Genomic DNA, 18,436 nt, shown 5'->3' with positions numbered 1-18,436 from the left:
CTCCTGTATTAAGGAGCATGATTTCACCTAGGCTAAGAAGCTAGGGTGGAGAATTCTATAAAATATAACTGCTAAGCAGATGATATCCCTGAAAACTCCTGCTTTTATCCAGTTTACTTATAAACAAAGCAGTAGCTGGAATAAGTAGGCAAAGATGGGAGCTTGGGAACCCATGGAGAGGCCATGGAGAATTAAAATTCTGTGGTTCCCAATGAGATAGCTGCCAGTCAGGATTCATGGCACCTCTCAATTTTGTGGGATTGGAGTGACCTTTTATGTTTCTCTCAATTCCTGAGGTTGTGAATGCTCCTGCACTTGTACCGGAAGAGAACCACTAGAAGAGAAGCTCCTCAAATGGCTTCAACCAAAAACTCACATCTTATCAGTATTTTGTGGGCCCATATGAAGAAAGACCATTCTGACTTTTAGTACTTAATGCTTTCTTGGAGGGGAATGATAACTAGTCAGGAGTAAGCAGACAAATAAAAATGTTCCTGAGCAGGGGTTTTAGCAACTAAAGAGAGGAAAATCAAGCCTTATGCCTAAAAACAGTAGGCAACTGCTGGTAAGCTAGAATTTTTGCAGTAGGTTCTTAACAATTTTAATAATAAAAGAAAGATGATCATTTCAGAAATCATTTCAGTTATAGCATAGAAAACTTTCTGGTACTGAAAATCCTATTCTTTTGATTTAAAAAGTAGATGAAGTGAATGTAAAGGTAATCACTGTTATTTAGAGCTGAATTAGTAACTGGTGTTGATATGGAAGAAATTCCTCAGAGACAAAATACAGAAAGTTGGAAATCATGATGGGGAAAAAGGTTTACATGGAAATAATAAGTAGACAGCTGAGAAAACTTGCAAGTAATAGGATTGCCAGAAAAGAGAAACAGGTGGAGGAGAGAAAAGAGTTAAAAGAAGTATGTTAAAGAAAACTTCCCTAGATTAAGGATGGTTTGAATGCACAACTTTAATGACTAGCACTGTTATTCCATGTAAAATTGGAAGAATAAAATGACATCCATAGCCTTTTTAAGAAATGTGTTACAATTCAATAATCGTATACCTAGCCAAAATACTTTCCTTTCCAATTAGTGAGTTTATTTTGCAGAAAATGCAGAGATTCAGTGGACTCTAAATCCTCCGGGTAGAATACTTATGTGAGGTTTTCTAACCAAGTATATAAATCAAAACTGAGTCCAGATAGAGGAAACAGTGGTGAGGAATAATTCTTGTAATATATTGGTTAAATTTAAATAGTGTGTATTTGTTTTCTGTTGCTGTGTACTAAATTACCACAGTTCATTGGTTTAGACAACATACATTTATTTATCATCCATATTTTCTGTGGGTCAGAAGCCCAGGCACACATTAGCTGGGTCCTCTGTTCAGGAATATCACAGGCTTCAATCAAGTGTCAGCATGGGCTGTGGTCTCATCTGAGGTTTGAGATTGTATTCCAAGTTGATATGGATGTTAGAATTCAATTCCTTGCAATTGCGGGACTAAGGTACCTGTTTTCTTGATGGCTTTCAGCCATGGGCCATCAGCTTCTAAAAGCTACCTACAGTTCCTTGCCATATGACCTCTTCCATCACCTTGACTCTTCAGAGTCCGCAAGGAAAAATTCTCTCTGCTTCAGCTAGATGGTGTCTTATATGTATAATATCATATATTGTCATATATATATAATCATGATGTGATCATAGGACTGATTCTCTGTCATTATTGCCGTATTCTGCAGATGAGAAGAAAGTCATAGTTCCCACATACATCTTGGGGGAGGGGGGATTATTACTCAAGGATGTGAATCATCACAAAATAAAAATGCAAAATTTTACATCATATATATAAATGTGGAAGGGAAGCAAAAATGTAGTGCTTTTTAAATGTGCTGGAACTTAAACAACCATCAACTTAATATAGACTTCTATATACATAGAATGTTATATGAACCTCATATTAATACTATAAATAAAAAACCTCTAATGGAAACAAAAAATAAAAAAGAACATAAGCATAACACTAAAGAAAGTCATCAAATCACATGAAAAAAAAAAACAGAGGCCACAAAAACAACTAGAAACAATGAAAAAAAGAGCAGTAAGTACATAACTATCAATAATTGCTTTAAATGTAAATGGACTGAATGCTCTGATCAAAAGACATGGATAAAAAACAAGACCCATCAATATGCTGTCTACAATAAACTCATTTTATACCTAATGACACATACAAATTGAAGCTGGTATCAAAAAAGACTCCGTGCAAATAGAGGTAAAAAAAAAAAAAAAAAAAAGCCAGGGTAGCAATAACTACATCAAACCAAAAATAACTTGAAAATAAAGACTACAAGAGACAGAGAAAGGAATTACATAATTATGAGGGATCAGTCCAACAAGAGGATATAACAGTTTTAAGTACAAATGCACCCAACATAGGAGCACTTAAATATATAAAGTAAATATTAACAGATACAAAGGGAGAAACTTAGAGTAAGAAAATAGCAGTAGACTTCAGGGGCACCTAGGTGGCTGAGTTGGTTAAGTGTCTGCCTTTGGCTGGGGTCATGATCCCAGGGGCCTGGGAATGAGCCCCATGTCAGGCTCCCTGCGCAGCAGGGAGTCTGTCTCTCGCTCTCCCTCTGCCCCTCCCCCTGCTTGTACTCACACTCTCTCTCTCAAATAAATAAAACCTTTAAAAAAACAGCAAAAGAGATCAACATCTTGCATCAATGAATATTTCATCTAGATGGAAAATCAATAAGGAAACAGTGGCTCTGAATGACACATTAGACCATCTGGATTTAATAGATTTATACAGAACATTCCATCTAAAACCAGCGGAATACACATTCAAGTACACATGAAACAATCACCAGAATAGATCAAGTTAGGCCACAAAACAAGTCTCAATAAATTCAAAAATATTAAAATCATATCAAGCATCTTAGGAAAGCAACAATAAAGATCACACTGGAAATACAGACTAAAAAAAAAAAAATACCAAAAAAAAAAAAAAATCCATGAAACCGTGAGCTGGTTTTAAAAAAGATAAACAAGTTGATAAAACCTTTAGCCAGACCCATCAAGAAACAACAAGAAAACTCAAATAAAATTAGAAATGAAAAAAGTTACAACCAATACCATAGAAACACAAAATGTGGGACTCGATCCCGGGATTCCGGGATCAGGCCCTGGGTTGGAGGCGGCGCTAAGCCCCTGAGCCACCGGGCTGCCCTATAAATTAAATTCTTAATCAAGTTATTGCTAAATTATCTTATGTCAGTTTACTTTTCTACTTACAATATATGTGAATTTCTGTGTACCTTTAACATCATTCACCTCGGGTATTACCAAGTTTTTTAATCTGTGAATCTAGCAGCTTGTTTTTTGATTGGTATTTCTTTAACTCTTAGAACAAATACATTGTAAAATTTTGTTTTTCTACTGTTTTGTCTAGAAGCATTAGTGTTCTAGAGGGTAGTATCAGTCTTTCCACTAGAGTAACATTCAATTAAACGTGTATATGTGTACAATTTTGTGTCATCTTTTTACAGTATTGCCTTCCAACACACCAAATGTTCGCAGGACCAAGAGAACACGATTGAAACCTTTGGAATATTGGCGGGGAGAACGAATAGATTATCATGGAAGGCCATCAGGTGAGAATTCCAATTTACACTTTAATATCTGATAGTAAAAAATAATATTGAGGATGCTAATAGTTTATGTATATTACATACAAAGCACTGTCTTACATATTTATATAAATTACCTCATTTTATCATTATCCTCCAGAAATGAGGCCAGAATAAATTCAAGTACAGATTGTTCTGATTACTTTAGAGATGCTTCTCTTTCTCTCTTTGGTAGCAGTTTGAGGTGAGTGTGTGGCTTTATAGAGTGTTATTCCATACTGTTGAACAAGGTTTATTGCACAAAATAAGTCATTAGATCAGAATGTAAGAAAATTAGTAACTGGCAAAGGTTAAGTATTCCCCTTTACTATTCTCATCCCATTTTCTCATCATATTTATCTACAGAAATATAGACAGTGGGCAAGAAAGATATTTCCTTTCTGTGATATATTTAAGTAAAAAAACTAAGCTCACATGGGGTTTATTATAAATATTTCCTTGCTGGCTTTTGTATAAGCTCACATGGGGATTATTATAAATATTTCCTTGCTGGCTTTTGTGTTTTTCAACCTGACTGTTGATTTCAAGCAACAGAGATCATTCTATCATGTTTCATCAGTGTATCTAGAATTTGGATAGTAGAAATATAAGTGGAATTGGTTGGTATTTGTGTTGTTTGAGTTATTAGCTGTAGAATGTAGTAATAGTAATATGTTCTTTGGAGTCTGAAAGGAAATGTGCTATAATAATTTAAATTTTGTTTCAATATTTCTACTTTCTCAGGTGCGATACTTTACCTTTTTTGTTGTTAACTTTTAGGTGGATTTGTTATTGGTGGAATACTATCCCCAGACACAGTATCATCTAAAACAAAGTCAAAAGGAAACGTTGGAAAAGTCAAGAAAATGGCTAATAGGAAAAGGATCTGTCTTGATGATGAGGAAAGAAGTATGAACTTTTTCCTGAAAGTATATTTTAGATTTTATTTTAAATAATAGTGCTCTGAGAAGTAGCTTTTTATAAATTTTGAAATTTATTTGTAAAAATGTTAAAAGTCGTACTTTAGGGTGCATTCACTTTATTTTTTATTAAATTTTTTATTTTAATTCCAGTATAGTTAATACACAGTGTTATATTAGTTTCAGATGTACAGTATAGTAATTCAGTAATTCTAAATGTCATTACTGGGATGCCTGGGTGGCTCAGTGATTGAGCATCTGCCTTTGGCTCGGGGTGTGATCCCAAAGTCCTGGGATAGAATCCTGCATCAGGCTTCCTGCATGGAGCCTGCTTCTCCTTCTGCCTGTGTTTCTGCCTCTGTCTTTCTCTCTCTCTGTGTCTCTCATGAATAAATGGGTTCAATCTTTAAAAAATAAAAAAACTAAATGTCATTGGTGCTCATCATATTAAGTATACTCTTAATCCCCTTAACTACTCACCCTCCTCCTTCCTAACCTCCCTTCTGATATGCTTTATTTTAAATGAGTACCCTCAGTTAAAGTTACTTTTTTTCAACAAAGAACATTTTTAAGTTGAAGCATACTGCAGAATGCATGGTTCTAAAAGATATATAGAGAGACGCCTGGGTGGCTTAGCGGTTGAGCCACCTGCCTTTGGCTCAGGGTGTGATCCTGGGGTCTGGGATTGAGTTTCAGCATCCGGCTCACTGTGGGGAGCCTGCTTCTCCCTTCTGCCTATGTCTCTACCTCTCTCTGTCTCTTATGAATAAATAAATAAAATCTTAAAAAAAAAAAAGTGTATGTAAAACATTCCACCCAAGAAAAATAGAATCCACATTTTCTTCAAGTACACATAGAAGAATCCCCCTGGTTAAACTACATAAAAAGAAACAACAAATATTTCAAATTTAAGAAGACTGAAATCATACTAAGTATATTTTCCAATCACAATGATATAAAGCTAAAGATCAACAATAAGACAAAGCTGGAAACTCAGTGTAAGCTATTAAATACTTAGTATGTGAATATTAAATAATACACTACTGTGTAAGCAAGCATTGGGCTAAATAAGAAATCAAATGGTAAAACTGGTCATTTCTTTCAATGTTATAGTATTGATTATTCTGGTCTGTTTTATTTATTTCTGATTTTTGTTATTTCCTTTTTCTTCTAAATTTCAGCCAAGTGTTTTTGTAGTTTGTTGTGGTATAATGTTAAATTGTTTCTTTGAACTTTATTTCTTAATATAAGCATTTATAGCATAAATTTCACTCTTAACATCTGCTTTTGCTGCATCCTATAGGTTTTGGAATATTCTGTTTTTCTCTGTTGTTTTGAATTCACTTTTAAATGTCCACCTTTTTCCAAAATCCTGGAAATAAACTGAGTTTGCTCTTTTAAAAAATTATTAATAGCATAATTTAAAACACATCCTCATGAGTAAATTTCCCTGTCATTGAAGCTCACCTCTCCCCTGCTCAAACTGATTAAAATAGGCATTTTAATGAATTTTAAAGTGTGATGAATTTGAAGTGTGATTTAAAGTGTAATGAATTTGAAGTGTGTTACATACTTAAAGCTCTCTAAGAGAATATTCAAAACATTCTTCATGATACAAGAGTATCAAGAATTGTCATAATAGGTTTATAGAAAATAAGTTTAGTATGTTTCTACATTAAATCATTCTGGTTTTTAAATTTTTATGAGAGAGTGGTCATTTATAAATAGGAAAATAGGAAGAGATTGTTAGCCTGTGGCAGTTTTTTTTTTTTAATAACTTGTCCGTAGCTGTGTTTCATACCAGACTTTTTTTTTTAATTTACAAGAATTTTAAGTAAGTAGTTTGTATTACAGTGATATTTCTTTTGCAGAAAAGAAATTCATGGTAAATCTGAATATACCTTTGGGAGATCCGTTGCAGCCAACAAGGGTCAAGGACCCAGAAACAAGAGAGATTGTTACCATGGGTAAGATTAAGGATAATGAAAATGCTTAATTTAACAGTAAGGACAAATTGCTGGCTTTTTCTTTTTCTTCTCAGCTCTTTTAGGGCCCAAAGTAAAGTACCTAAAGTACCTAATTCTAGTAAGCAGCCTATGTGAGGACTACTCTGGAGGAGCTTTGATAGCAAACAATGTCTAGGGGACAGAAAGCACAATGCATTTGTCATCTGGGATACAAGTGCTATCATCAGGAGTGTTGCCTTCCCTAGTAGAATCCAGGCTTTCTTTGACCAAGATGTCTGTCACATGCGGACAGGTGCTTTTTTTTTTTTTTTCTTCTTCCATATTTTATATATTTGAGAGAGAGCGTGAGTGAGCAACGAGGCGGGGGGGAGGGGGGTGGGTTGGAGAAAGAGAGAGAGAGAGTGTGCACAAGCCAGGGGAGAGGCAAAGGGAGAGAGAGAAGCAGATTCCCTGCTGAGCAGAGAGCCCAATGCAGGGCTTGATCCCAGGACCCTGGGATCATGACCTGAGCCAAAGGCAGACACTTAACCGACTGAGCCCCTGGGACAGGGGCTTTTTATGGGTAATTATTACAGTTTAGCTGGTGGTAGATCACAGAATACATACCCTTACTGTGAGACCAGGCAGGGATTGTGGGCAGATTTAAACAGCCTTATGGGCCTTGGTATGCCAATAATAGTACTTGGGAAATCAGACCTTTTAGAGTAATGACAAGTAAAGGCATTGACCTTCCACACAAATGCCAGGCTTAACGTTAAGGCCAGCACAGGGTCCTAGAGTTTTATCTAATAGGCATTAAAAATACATTGTCTCCAAGATCATGATTGATTGGTTCCAAAGGATGGGCTGTAATGTGGTAAGGGCAAGTAGGGGGACACACAGCTGTTTACCAACAGCCACTATTTACATACAGGAAGTATTTAAATGTTTTAGCTGTTTTGACCATACCAATGAGTTCTGAGGACTATTTATGTTAAGTCAGATGACAAATAGGTCAAAACTACAGAGGCAGTAATGGTATTCTGACTTAAAATTTTGGCTGTGAAATAGGTTCCATTTGACATCTTAAGTAGTAAAGTTATTTTTATGATCAGATTGTTTATTTGGCAACAGATGTAAAAGTACAGAAAATTTTGCTTAGCTCTTAACTAAAAACATTGTATCAAGTTAGAAAAGTTGTGAGTGTGGCCAGGAGTTCATAACTTTTTATCTGTTTCTTGAGTCTATGTATTTTCTATATCCTGTAATCTGTGAGATTACTAACATTCCCAGATATCCAAGGAAACAGAAGTTGATTGTAGAAGAATGTTTTAACTCTGTATTTGGAGAGGTGTAAAAGGGAAATTCAAAATTGAGATAGTGATTGGTAAGCAACAGTAAGAACTCTTGCTTAACTTGATAAAAATCTTGCTATTTAGGGGTGTCTGGGTGGGTCAGTGGGTTAGGCACCTGCCTTCAGCTGAGATCATGATCCCAACATCCTGGGATTGAGCCCCATTTTGGGCTCCCTGCTCCGGGGAGAGTCTACTTCTCCCTCTCCCACTGCCGTGCCCCTTGCTTGTGTGTGTGCATGCTATCTCTCTGTCAAATAAAGAAAATCTTTAAAAAATAATCTTGCTATTTAATAATCAGTCAAGCAAGCGCAAAATATTATCATGATGATACATGTGTTAATTGTAGGCTATGTTAAACTGTTTAAAGATGAGGAATTCTTGTTTTGTAGCTAATTTTGCTTTCTGAGCTAAAATAGAAATAATAATACTGCCATTATTATTTTTAATAATTTTTTTATTTAAATTCAGTTTGCCAACATAATAGTATTATACCCAGTGCTCATCCCATGAAGTATCCTCCTCGGTGCCTGTCACCCAGTTACCCCAACCCCTCCAACCTACCTCCCCTTCCACATCCCTTTGTTTGTTTCCCAGAGTTAGGAGTCTCTCATGGTTTGTCTCCCTCTCTAATTTTTCCCACTCAGTTCCCCTCCTTTCCCTTACAGTCCCTTTCATTATTTCTTATATTCTTCGTATGAGTGAAACCAAATGATGATTGTTCTTCTCTGATTGACTTAACTTCACTCAGCATAATACCCTCCAGTTCCATCCATGTCAAAGTAAATGGTGGGTATTTGTTGCTTCTAATGGCCGAGGAATATTCCGTTGTATATATAGACCACATCTTCTTTATCCATTCATCTGTTGAAGGACATTGAGGCTCCTTCCACAGTTTGGCTAATGAACATTGGGGTGCAGGTGTCTCGGCTTTTTACTGCATCTGTATCTTTGGGGTAAATCCCCAGCAGTGCAATTGCGGGGTCGTAGGGCAGGTCTATTTTTAACTCTTTGAGGAACCTCCACACAGTTTTCCAGAGTGGCTGCACCAGTTCACATTCCCACCAACAGTGCAAGAGGGTTCCCCTTTCTCCACATCCTCGCCAACATTTGTTGTTTCCTGTCTTGTTAATTGTCACCATTCTCACTGGTGTGAGATGGTATCTCATCATGCTTTTGATTTGTATTTCCCTGATGGTAAGTGATGTGGAGCATTTTCTCATGTGCTTGTTGGCCATGTGTATGTCTTCTTTGGTGAACTTTCTGTTCATGTCTTCTGCCCGTTTCATGATTGGATTGTTTGTTTCTTGGGTGTTGAGTTGGATTAAGTTCTCTATAGATCTTGGAAACTAGCCCTTTATCTGGTAGGTCATTTGCAAATATCTTCTCCCGTTCTGTAGGTTGTCTTAGTTTTGTTGACTGTTTCTTTTGCTGTGCAGAAGCTTTTTATCCTGGTTAAGTCTCAGTAGTTCATTTTTTTGCTTTTGTTTCCGTTGCCTTCATAGATGTATCTTGCAAGAAATTGCTGTGCCCAAGTTCAGAAAGGTGGTTGCCTGTGTTCTCCTCTAGGATTTTGATGGATTCTTGTCTTCCATTTAGATCTTTCATCCATTTTGAGTTTATTTTTGTGTGTATGGTGTAAGAGAATGGTCTAGTTTCATTCTTCTGCATGCCATTATTACTAATAGCTAAGACCTACCTAATGCTTATTTTGTGCCAGACAGTATTTTAAATACTTTATGCACATTAATTTATTTGATATTTACAACTCTAAGTAGATGAACTATTATTGTCCCATTTTATAGAAAAGGAGACAGAGGCACAGAAAGAGAAGTGCCTTGCTTGGTCGCATAGCTTGAGAGACAAACAAAATTTGACATCTATCATTCTAGCTTGAGTAAATGACCTTAATCATTTCTGTCTTTGTAAGGCAGGTTTATATCTAGGAATAGTTGTGTTGTATATGTGTTTATATGTTATATCATTGAGCATATTACTCTATTGCTTTATATTTATACTAGTGTTTTTCCTTTAGATCTTTTAAGACCACGAGATACATATGAATTTTTTATTGAGCATGATGAGTTGAAAGTATATAAAACACTGGATACACCTCTTTTTTCTACTGGAAAATTGATACTAGGACCACATCAAGAAAAGGGAAAGCAGCATGTTGGCTCAGATATATTGGTGAGTGTATTTCTCCATAGTTTGTTTCTCTTTTGTTATAACTCTGATTTATTAGACTTGGTGAGGCATTAAAAATGCTGTTTTCTCAGAAATGATACTATTGTAGTGCATAGAGAATTTTTTTGTTAAATCTGTTTAGAGTCCATCAGCCAGTGGTTATTTAAAAGTACCTGTTCTGTGCATAGCAGTGTGATCTTAAAATTCATGTTTAAGGAATGTTTTTAAAAGAACTGTAGAATATAGGTTTGCAAATAAATCATTAGAGCTGATGAAAATTAAATCTAAATTTCATTTCACTGGTCATGCCTCTTAGCAATAATGAGGTTTTAAATGTCTTCTTCAAAATCAGGTGATTAGCAGTAAACTGAGGACCAGGAGCTACTAGTTACTTCAATAAGTACTAAATAATGTATTACTATATGTGGCAGTATTACTGGCTGAAATTATAATGAGATTTAAGGTGAGTCCGTCTTTCTTATTGGAGATACACACCATTGATGTTAGAGATATATATGGTAAACTTGTACATTACAGAATTTGAAAATCACCAAATTTTAAAAATATTTACTATTTAAAAAATATTGAGTCTAAGGCACATTTTTTTAGTAAGCAACATTTCAGGAACCTGTGATATAATGGATTATTGGAGTTTTTACATTCAAAACAATTATTTTACTGATAAAATGAAAGTAAACTCAAGAAAGAAAAGAAGAAAACATCAAGGTCCTTGAGTTATATTAACAAAGAAGGGCAAATTGAGGCAAGAAAAGAAGGTACACATGAAAGTCAGTGAATAATTCATTAATGCATTAGTATAACTAGAGTCTGGATTTAAAATACTTTAAAATATGCTTTAATCCAATCTTAAGTGTTATAGATCTCCAGGTGCTATTAAAAGAGTAAAAATAACACATTTAACTAACCAAAGTAATGACTTCTGCATAATTGTTAAGGAACAATTAGTAAGATAAGCATTATGAAATATCATTGAAATAATGCCGGTTACCTATTAAATTGTAATGCTTTTATTATACAAAAGAAAATTTGAACAGTAGATGTTTGAAAGTATTTAGCCGGGCTACTATTCAAAGGAATCCGCATTAAAAACAAACATATTTTATATTTACTAAGCTAGTAGAAATTATTGGAAGAATATTTGTACCCTTTGATCTATGAATCTCATTTCAGAGTATTTTCCTAGAAAAATAATATAAAGGTTAGGGAACCTGGACATATACAGGTATTTATTATAACATTGACAAAAATTAGAAACCATTGAAAAGTGTTGCAGGAAGAAATGGTTATATTTTATATTTTGACTTAATGAGATTGAGTCATTACATGATAATAAGTAGTTATATAGCGCTTAGATGTTCCAGGTACTGTAATAAGTATTTTTATACCAGTTTAAACATATTGTTTTTGAAGACTAGCCATATAAGAAGACCTTTAAGATAAGTATTTAAAACTTACAGAAAATAGAGAATTCTCTATTTTGTTTTGATTAGAATTTAAAAATGAAAATGGAAGGAACTGTAGAAAAATAACATGTTATTAGGTGATTATAGTTGATTTTTCTTTCTTCTAAATATTGTTTTTAACTTTTTATAATGAAAATCAGAATTAAAATGTTTTGTTTTAATAATGGTATTTTTTTAAACATGAAGCACATTTTTAAATATATGCTTTTGAGAAACAAAAGGGACTAGATGGAGAACAAGCATAGGCCATTAACTCTTTCCTTCAAACTCAGTGTTAAAGAGTGTGTATGAGAGAGATAGTAGCAGTAGTAGATTTGTTAAAATCAAACCACAGAAGAATAACAGATTAATAACTATGGAAGTTGGTTGTGGAGCTCTCCAAAAAGACAAGAAGAGATTAGGAAATGGAAAATATCAAAGTGTAGTGATGTGGAGAACAGAAAAAAAACAGGAGAAGAAAGGAAAAAACACAAATAAGGAAAGTGGTGGAGGTATTTGAAAAATTAGTAAATGTACCAGAACTAAAAAACAAAAAAGTGAGAGCAAAAACACTTAAAGGAACCGAGTTCCTTAGAGAACTAAATGCAAGCCTGGAGCTGAGCTTGAATTTTTTTTTTTTTTTTTAAAGATTTACTTATTTATTTTAGAGAGCTTGGGGGGGAGAAGGGGCAGAGGGAGAGAGAGAGAGTCTCAAGCAGGCTCTGTGCTGAGTGTGGAGCATGATGCAGGGCTTAATCCCATTAACCTGAGATTGTGACCTGAGCTGAAACCCAAAGAGTCGGAGGCCTACTTGACTGGGCTCCTCAGGTGCCCCTGAGCTCGAAATGTTTTTATCATGACTGCTAGCAGACTTATCAAAGACCATTAGAATTGGGTCATAGAGTCTCAAGATCCAACTTGAAGATGCTCTCACTGGACAAAGATGTGAAAACTTGGAATCAATAAAAATAACTTAAGTGGATTGCCTCATATCCATAATATCTAAATATATGAATTTGAAGACTACTACAAAAAGAAAAACTAATTCATCACTTTTAGAGAATTCTAGGAGGCTAACTCATTTTGACAATGAATATAGTAAATAAAGGGAAATATAATCAAATATTTATTCTACCCTTTTCCTGTAGACTGTACTTTATGTAACCAAATAAAAATGAGGTGAACTTTGTTCTTGTAAGAAATATTCCAATTAGGTCAGCTCCGGTGGCCCAGCGGTTTAGCGCCACCCGGGGTGTGATCCTGGAAACCCCAGTTCAAGTCCCACATCAGGCTCACTGCATGGTGCCTGCTTCTCCCTCTGCCTGCGTCTCTGCCTCTCTCTCTCTGTGTGTCTGTCATGAATAAATAAAAAATCTTAAAAAAAAAAAGAAATATTCCAATTAATAAATGAAAAAGGAATGTTAGAATATAATATCACCATTTTGCAATTCCTGATAAATTGTTGGATCTGTGTAGGCATTAAGCATCAGTGTCTGCTAACATCTAAAAAGAAGATAACCAGACCTTCATTATGTGCCTCTTGATGGAAGAATACAATACTGTTTATGAAGTAGTCTTGCCTCTTCCATCTCCTTAAAGGAAAACAAAGCACACAAACAAAAAACAAACCAAAAAGAAACCCCTTAAAACAAAAACAAAAATATCGGAATTTGATAAAGACTCTAATATCTAACTACCAATTTATAGGAAATAAAGAATCGATGACCTTTCAAATGACACCCTGGGGTTGTAATCAGCAAAATTCAGTTGTGCAAAGATTTTTACAGCAAACTTTGCTGCTTGATTTCTTGAATAAATAAGTTGAAGGGAATAAAAAAAGAACCAAGTAGAACCTCTAGATCAATGTTTCTCAACCATGGCACTTATTGACATTTTAGACTGGATAACGGCTTGTTGTAGAGGGGCTTCCTGTGCATTGTGAGATGTTTGTAGCATCCCTGGCCTCTACCAACTAGATTCTAGTAGTACTTCTCTAGTTTTAAGAATGAGAAATGTCCCCAGACATTGCCTCTTACCTCCTGAAATTGAGAAATTACCCCCGAATTGAGAACTACTATAGATTAAGCAATTTAGGAGGACAAACTCTTAAAAATACATTTAAGAGACAATTGGAAATTTTAATACTGACTGGGTAGTTGATATTAAATATTCATTTATGTTTAGGTGTGATAACACTGTTGTCATGTTTTTAAAAAGGACCTTGAGGAGTGGGGTGCCTGACTGGTTCTGTTGGTAGAGCATGTGATTCTTGATCTTGGGGTGTGGGTTCAAGCCACATACAGAGTATGGAAATTACTAAAAAAAATTAAAATTAAAATTAAAAAACTTAAAATTAAAAAACACCTTGATTTTTTTTTAGTACACACTGAAATATTTACGGATGATTTATGATGCTGGGGTATATATTGCAAAGTAATACGGAATGGGGGAAGTAAAGAGATGGAACAGGGAAGATTGTTGGTATTAGATATTCATGGGAATTCATCATTCTATTTTTTTGTATATCAGAAGCCTTCCTACTAAAATGTTTGCAGAAGTGGAGAGAGGTATACTTAGCTAAACTGAATAGACAAAAACTTTTAAACAAAAAAACCCATTAGAAATACATGCTTTCCTTCCTGGGTTTGTTACCTTTTTGTCTTTTAAATTGAGGCAAAAATTTTTTAGATGTAATATTTTTTGTTTTGTTAAATTACAGAGTATCTTTGGAATCATCTGAGAGCTTTTTTCCTATTTAGGGAGTTAGCATATCATAGTGGTTAAGAGCATGAATTCTGGAATCAAAGTTCAAATCTCATTTCTGCCATTTACATTGTGAATTTGGAAAATTACACCTTTCTGTTGCCTCATTTTCTTCATTTGTATAAAGCTATTAAAATAGTACCTGTTTCTACTTACATATATTAAGTAAATGCGTATTAAGTGTTCAGAATCCTGGCTGGCAAAGAGTAAGTGCTATATAAGTGTTATCTGCTATTTTCCTGGTATTTTAGGCTCAATTTACAAAGTGTTAAGAAAGAAAAAAAAGGAGGAGTAATTCTCTGAGGCAAAATATTCTTGATGGCTGAATCTCAAAATTTGAATTTGAATGTTTGAAGGCTTTATTTTTTTAGTTGCTCAAAACCAGATCATTACCAGGATGCTACCTATGTATAAAATGTAAAATTTGCCATGAATATGAATATGGAAGCCTTTATGGTTGAGAGTTAGATTATCCTCTTTTACTTTCTTAATGTTGATGCTTGTTTAAATATATCATTTATTAGTTTTGCTTTTTGTTCTCTCTGGTCTTTCAGATTGAATTACATGTCCTAAGTATGTAACCTTTTAAAGAGGTGTATATAAAACCTAGCTATTTTTGTAGAATAGCTAAGTGATATTATTTATAGTACTGAATTTTCATAAGCTGGTAAATAATAAGAACAAAAGAAATTTCTTCCTGGATTAGTTTTCTGTTGCTGTTTTAACAAATTGCTATAAATTCAGTGACTGAAAACAATATCCATTTATTTATTATCTCACAGTTATATTGATTAGAATCCTGATGATCTTGGCTGAGTATTCTGTTTAGAGTATCACAAGGCTGGAATCAAGATGTTGGGAGCTCTGTATTCTCTGGAGACTCTTCTGCTTTCAGGTTTATTTGGGTTGTTGACAGAATTCAGTTCCATATTGTAGGACTTAGGCTCCCATTTCCTTGTTGGCTGTTGGGTAGAGTATCATTCTTAGCTTCTAGAAATAGTCTGTATTTCTTGGCTCATGGCCCTCTTATCTTCAGTGCCGGCAACAGCAACAGTGTCCTTTTCATACTTTAAATGTCTTTGGCTTTTCCTCTGCCTCATCTCTCTTCTGCTTCCAAGAGAAATTCTCCAGTTTTAAGGGTTTGTATGATTAGAATAGGCCAGACTAGTTAATCTAGACCAACCTATTTCTCAGTCTCAAAGTCCCTTTTGCCATGTAATGGAACAAGTTCTGGAGATTAGAGCGTAGACATCTTTGGAGGGCTGTTATTCTGCTTACCACATTTCCTATAAGCTTCATTGTAGTGTGTTTTGGCGGTTCAATTTGAAATGAGATTTTAATTTTTAATTTTACAGGTTTTTTATGTTAACTTTGGTGACCTTTTATGTACCTTGCATGAAACATCTTATATAATAACAGCTGGGGATTCATTCTATGTTCCTTCAGGTAAGAAAAATAAAGACATTTTCTTTCATATAGCTAAAATATTTATATAGTTGCTCATGAGTACCATGCAACTGGAAGCCACAGTAGTCAAAATGAAACATCATTTGACTCATGCCAGTACATATTTTATCATTAGGTAAGTATGTTAGTATTTGGGTACATGAAAATTGAACAAGAGTTGCTTCTTGAAAAATATAAAAATATTTAGCTGTGTCCAAGGTAGGAAGAAAATTATTTCTGCTTTATTATCTCTAAGACATTATGTAGTCAAACAATTTTTAGTAGATTATTTTAAACATACAGAATAGTGTGCTTCATTAGCCATTGAAGAGCATGTCTCTGGAAAGAGGATTTTTAATTTGTTCATTTATTTATTCATCATTCAACAAAGGTGATTGAGTGTCTGTCACGCACTGCTCTAAGAGTATAGGATACATGAGTGACCAAAATGAGAGAAGAAATCCCTGCCCTCATTGAGCTTACTTACATTCTAATGAAAGGACACTATAATAATAGTAGTGTTTATATAGTCCTCTTAATATGTACCAGCACTCTTGTGAACATACTATATTTATTATAACTCAGTTAATATGTATCAGTTTCTCAAACTAGGGGTGGTGGAAAGGGAGGTGGGCGGGGGGGTGGGGGTGACTGGGTGACAGGCACTGAGGGAGGGGCACTTGATGGGATGAGCACTGGGTGTTATTCTATATGTTGGCAAATTGAACACCAATAAAAAATAAATTTATTGAAAAAATATGTATCAGTTTCTAATATATAAAGTCAGGGTGTGTCACAGTGCTCAGTGCTATAAACCTGCCTTCTGTGTAGCTGTTCTGTATTTCACTTTTGCTCTTATTTATTACCTAAATAAGAGAAGCATTTGCTCTTTTTAAGCTTTGAGATTCAATTTTACTTAACAGTTTACTTTTTATACTTTATGCGCATATGTCTGGTTTAGGGGAATCCACACAGTTTCAAAGACCTAATTTTCAAGACCTAAAGACCTAAAGCTGGGTCAGAGAGAAATTTTCTCTTCCTTCATCCTCGTCTAATTCATCTTTGTGTTCATTATCAGAATGATGTAAGACTTTCGTTTCTTTCAAACCTTATCTGCATCACAGGTGATGGTGAACTCTTGGATTTTTATTTCATGAAATTAAATAAGATTTATTTTAGGTTAGATGAACTGATTTAAAAACAAATTGGTACTATATACCATAACTGCCCTATTGATGGCTAAATATTTAATCAAAAGGAAATGATTTCTATGGAAATAATTGTGTTTTTTTCTCTTACCGCTTTACTTGTAGGTAATTATTACAACATCAAAAATCTCCTAAATGAGGAAAGTGTTCTTCTTTTTACTCAAATAAAAAGATGAAAGATGAAGCAAAGTTTAAATACATGTGTGTATATATATATATATATGTTTGTGTGTGTGTGTATACACACATATAAAAAAGTTTGTACAATTGAGACATTGTGATATTTTAAAATAAAAAATTGATTCAGTTTTGTGTCCTTTTATCTGATAAACATTTCAAACTCCCATGTGTCTTCTGATTTTTTTTTACAAATACATATATAGCCTGTAGTGATGCCCATATTCATAGTATTTTAATAACATGAGAATCACTGCTCTCACAATGAAATATAGGACATTTCTTTTTTAGAAGATTTGATTAATATGTTAATTCATTTAAAAAACTTTTCCAAATGTTATTTTTAACTCCCCAACAAAATAACCCAGTAATAGAGAATTGTGATATACAGGAATAGTACATCTGTATTACTTTTCTAGGACTTTGTAACAAAATAGTACAAACTGGGAGGAGGAGGCATGATGGTGGAAGAGTAGCTTAACATTTCATCTGGTCCCTTGAATTTAGCTAGATGACTATCAAATCATTCTGAACACCCATGAATTCAAAGTGAGATGTAAGAAAGGAATAGCTGGAACTCTACAAGTAAAAAAATGATCACTTTCTGCAAGATAGGAGGTATGGAGAAGTGAATCAGAAGCGATATTTCAGAAGATAAACATGGGGAGAGGGAGCCTCCTTAAGCTGGCTATTGGAAAGTGACACAGCCCCGGAGCACAAAATTGGAACCCAAGATTTCTGCAGTCTGAGACATCCCTGCCTGAAAGGTGCTCAGGTGATGAAATGGGACAGAATGCTGCTTGGGATAGTGTGGTCTAAGGATCCCTGGAGTCACACAGAATGGAGGTGCCTAAGCTGGTACAGTTGCAAGCATTGGAGTGGAGAAAGTGGCTATGGTCAGTGTGCCTGGGAAGGAGCACTTAGCTTGGTTCACTATAAACTCTGAGCTGCAGCCCAATCAAGTGACCTTTCTCCACATAGGGGTCCTGTAAAGGACAGTGTAGAGCACTGCTCTGCCTTCTCCCAGGAGGGGCAGAGTGGGTGCACTCACAACTTGGAGACTGTTCTCTAGTCCAGGCTCTGCAAAGTGCAGAGATGGGGGAGGGGACCTCCTCCTTCCCCAGGGAGGATTGGTGTGGTGTGCACCATAGGAGTCTACAGAGCTTGGCACACACAGACCTGAAGACCATTTGTCCCTAAGGGGAAGTGTTTACAGAAGAGAGGGGCCTGCAATCTTTTGGCTCTGGGGCTGGAAACTGGGGTGCACCATTTTTGTTTTGGTCTCCTAAAGAGGCA

The 18,436-nt window shown here is 35.0% G+C and overlaps 1 protein-coding gene across 5 annotated transcripts in view; it reads left to right on the top strand.

The window, feature by feature from the left end:
* Window positions 1-17,270, top strand: part of CENPC (centromere protein C) — a 77,845-nt gene extending 60,575 nt beyond the window's left edge. For 3 of the 5 annotated variants that reach the window (XM_077848186.1, XM_077848185.1, XM_077848187.1), the window contains 6 exons: window positions 3,559-3,663; window positions 4,459-4,587; window positions 6,470-6,565; window positions 9,932-10,086; window positions 15,665-15,755; window positions 17,069-17,270. In XM_077848186.1, the coding sequence (XP_077704312.1) occupies window positions 3,559-3,663; window positions 4,459-4,587; window positions 6,470-6,565; window positions 9,932-10,086; window positions 15,665-15,755; window positions 17,069-17,139 (647 nt within the window). In that variant the 3' untranslated portion in view covers window positions 17,140-17,270. Of the gene's footprint in view, window positions 1-3,558; window positions 3,664-4,458; window positions 4,588-6,469; window positions 6,566-6,639; window positions 6,858-9,931; window positions 10,087-10,435; window positions 10,547-15,664; window positions 15,756-17,068 lie in introns of those variants that run through there. The other 2 variants (XR_013352274.1, XR_013352275.1) reach the window with 2 other exon arrangements.
* The last annotated feature ends 1,166 nt before the right edge of the window (window positions 17,271-18,436 follow it).

This window comes from Canis aureus, chromosome 14, assembly GCF_053574225.1.
Source record: "Canis aureus isolate CA01 chromosome 14, VMU_Caureus_v.1.0, whole genome shotgun sequence".
Lineage (NCBI taxonomy): Eukaryota > Metazoa > Chordata > Mammalia > Carnivora > Canidae > Canis > Canis aureus.
Note: the sequence above shows the minus strand (reverse complement) of the source record. Positions and strands in the feature narration are given on the sequence as shown.